At 57.0% G+C, this 1901-nt stretch overlaps 1 protein-coding gene across 1 annotated transcript in view; it reads left to right on the plus strand.

Annotated features, from left to right (window-relative positions):
- The window catches only part of VPS33A (vacuolar protein sorting 33 homolog A (S. cerevisiae)), a 35632-nt gene that overhangs the window by 10522 nt on the left and 23209 nt on the right, over window positions 1-1901 (plus strand). Inside the window, exons 5-6 of the mRNA XM_006894705.1 lie at window positions 812-928; window positions 1189-1363. Coding sequence (XP_006894767.1) covers window positions 812-928; window positions 1189-1363 — 292 coding nt within the window. The remainder of the gene's footprint in view (window positions 1-811; window positions 929-1188; window positions 1364-1901) is intronic.

Consider the following 1901-nt stretch of genomic DNA (forward strand, 5'->3'; position numbering starts at 1 on the left):
CCTCCTCCGGTCCCGGTGCCCTCCTCCGGTCCCGGTGCCCTCCTCCGGTCCCGGTGTCCTCCTCCGGTCAGGGTGCCCTCCTCCGGTCCCGGTGTCCTCCTCCGGTCCCGGTGTCCTCCTCCGGTCAGGGTGCCCTCCTCCGGTCCCGGTGCCCTCCTCCGGTCCCGGTGTCCTCCTCCGGTCAGGGTGCCCTCCTCCGGCCCCGGTGCCGTCCTCTGGACCTGGTGCCCTCCTCCGGCCCCGGTGCCCTCCTCCACACACTGGCCCCTGCTGCTAACAGGTCCAGAGTGTGTGAGACGAAGTCTCACCCTCCTCACCTGTAGGGAGTGTTCTCACCGCACGCCTCCAGCACACGTCAGTGTGTTTTCCCAGCAGCGGCGGCATGCTCGCTCTCCTTCCGCAGTCCTTCTGCTCACGGTCCAGCTTGCACATGAGACCACTGATGTTAACGTGGCCCGGTGCAGATCCACCTTAGAGGTCCGAGTGGCATCTCTGCATTTTTAGCGCTTGAAGAGAGCTCTCTTCTGGCAGATTTGCCTAATGCAGTGCACTTCTGAGCAGCATTTGGTCTTCTGAAACATTGAACCCCAGTGTTCGCCCAGCACCGTGGCTGCCCGGTGTGAGTCTTTCTTCATTAGTATTTTGTCAAGAGCTGAGGAGCTGGGATGGTGGGAGGCCTCCTGCAGTGCCGGACGGAGCTGGGCCTGGACAGACAGCGTGCATGTGGATATGAGGCCCACGCAGCCTCTCAAAGGCCCCGGGCAGACTGTCCATCGTCTGCAGGGAACCGACCACCTTCTCCTCCCTGCAGGAGTGTTACCTGGAGAGTGACCAGACCAGCCTCTACCACGCGGCCAAGGGGCTGATGACCCTGCAGGCGCTCTACGGCACCATCCCCCAGATCTTTGGGAAAGGCGAGTGCGCTCGGGTGAGCCGGGCGGGCAGGCGGATGGCGGGCAGGCCGCGAGCTTTTAGGTCTCGCAGGGAAGTGTCCACTCTCAGCTAGGGTGTGAGAGGGCAGGGCGGCCAGCAGGAAATGCTCTCCAGCCGCTGACTCCGTGTCACCCGCACGGCTGCTCTTCTTTTTCTCCTTTTCTTTAAAAAATGTTCGCCGGCCTGTTTTTAGCCAGATTATAAAACCTCCTGGTCTGCAGGAGAGCCCTCCCTGATGGAGTGTTTTGTCTCCAGCAAGTGGCCAACATGATGGTGAGGATGAAGAGAGAGCTCACAGGCAGCCAGAACGCCGTGTTCCCTGTGTTTGATAATCTCCTGCTGCTCGATCGGAACGTGGACTTGCTCACGCCTCTGGCCACGCAGCTCACCTACGAAGGGCTCATCGACGAAATTTACGGCATTCAGAACAGTAAGTAGCGGCAGCCTCTCCCTGAGACGGGAGGCCGCTGGGTCCGTGTGGTACGCTGAGAGCTTCACTGAGAAGTGAAGAGTCCCTTTCAAAGTGCAGTGAATATGTCCTCGAGGGTCGGGGGCCGTTCAGCAGGTTCCAGCACTGACCTGCTCCGCGTGCAGCACAGCCCCCCTGGGTCCGACAGAGTCTCTTTCAGAAACAGTTTGCCACATAGTGGACTGTTGCAGACCGAGGGTCCCAAAGAAGAGAATAATTTTATAATTATTAATAAAGAAACAAACAGCCAGGAATGAGATAGAGCAGAGAGCGTAAAACAGAGGGTCAGCAGTTCTCAACTGAAGACCTCAAACCATGCTTCTCTGATTATTTATTTAGAATCATAAGGAAGGTAAACAAAGTAAAATCACAAGGAAGTACAAAACAAAGGATAATGGTGAAGTCTTTTACAGGTAAGGCCAAGTTCCTCTTTATGCTAATCTCAAGAGGGAGGGATTCATTTGACACAGACTTAAGAACAATGTTGACTCCTAGGGAA

Source organism: Elephantulus edwardii, unplaced genomic scaffold (assembly GCF_000299155.1).
Source record: "Elephantulus edwardii isolate Elephantulus edwardi_28Jun2011 unplaced genomic scaffold, EleEdw1.0 scaffold00148, whole genome shotgun sequence".
NCBI classification, from domain to species: Eukaryota; Metazoa; Chordata; class Mammalia; order Macroscelidea; family Macroscelididae; genus Elephantulus; species Elephantulus edwardii.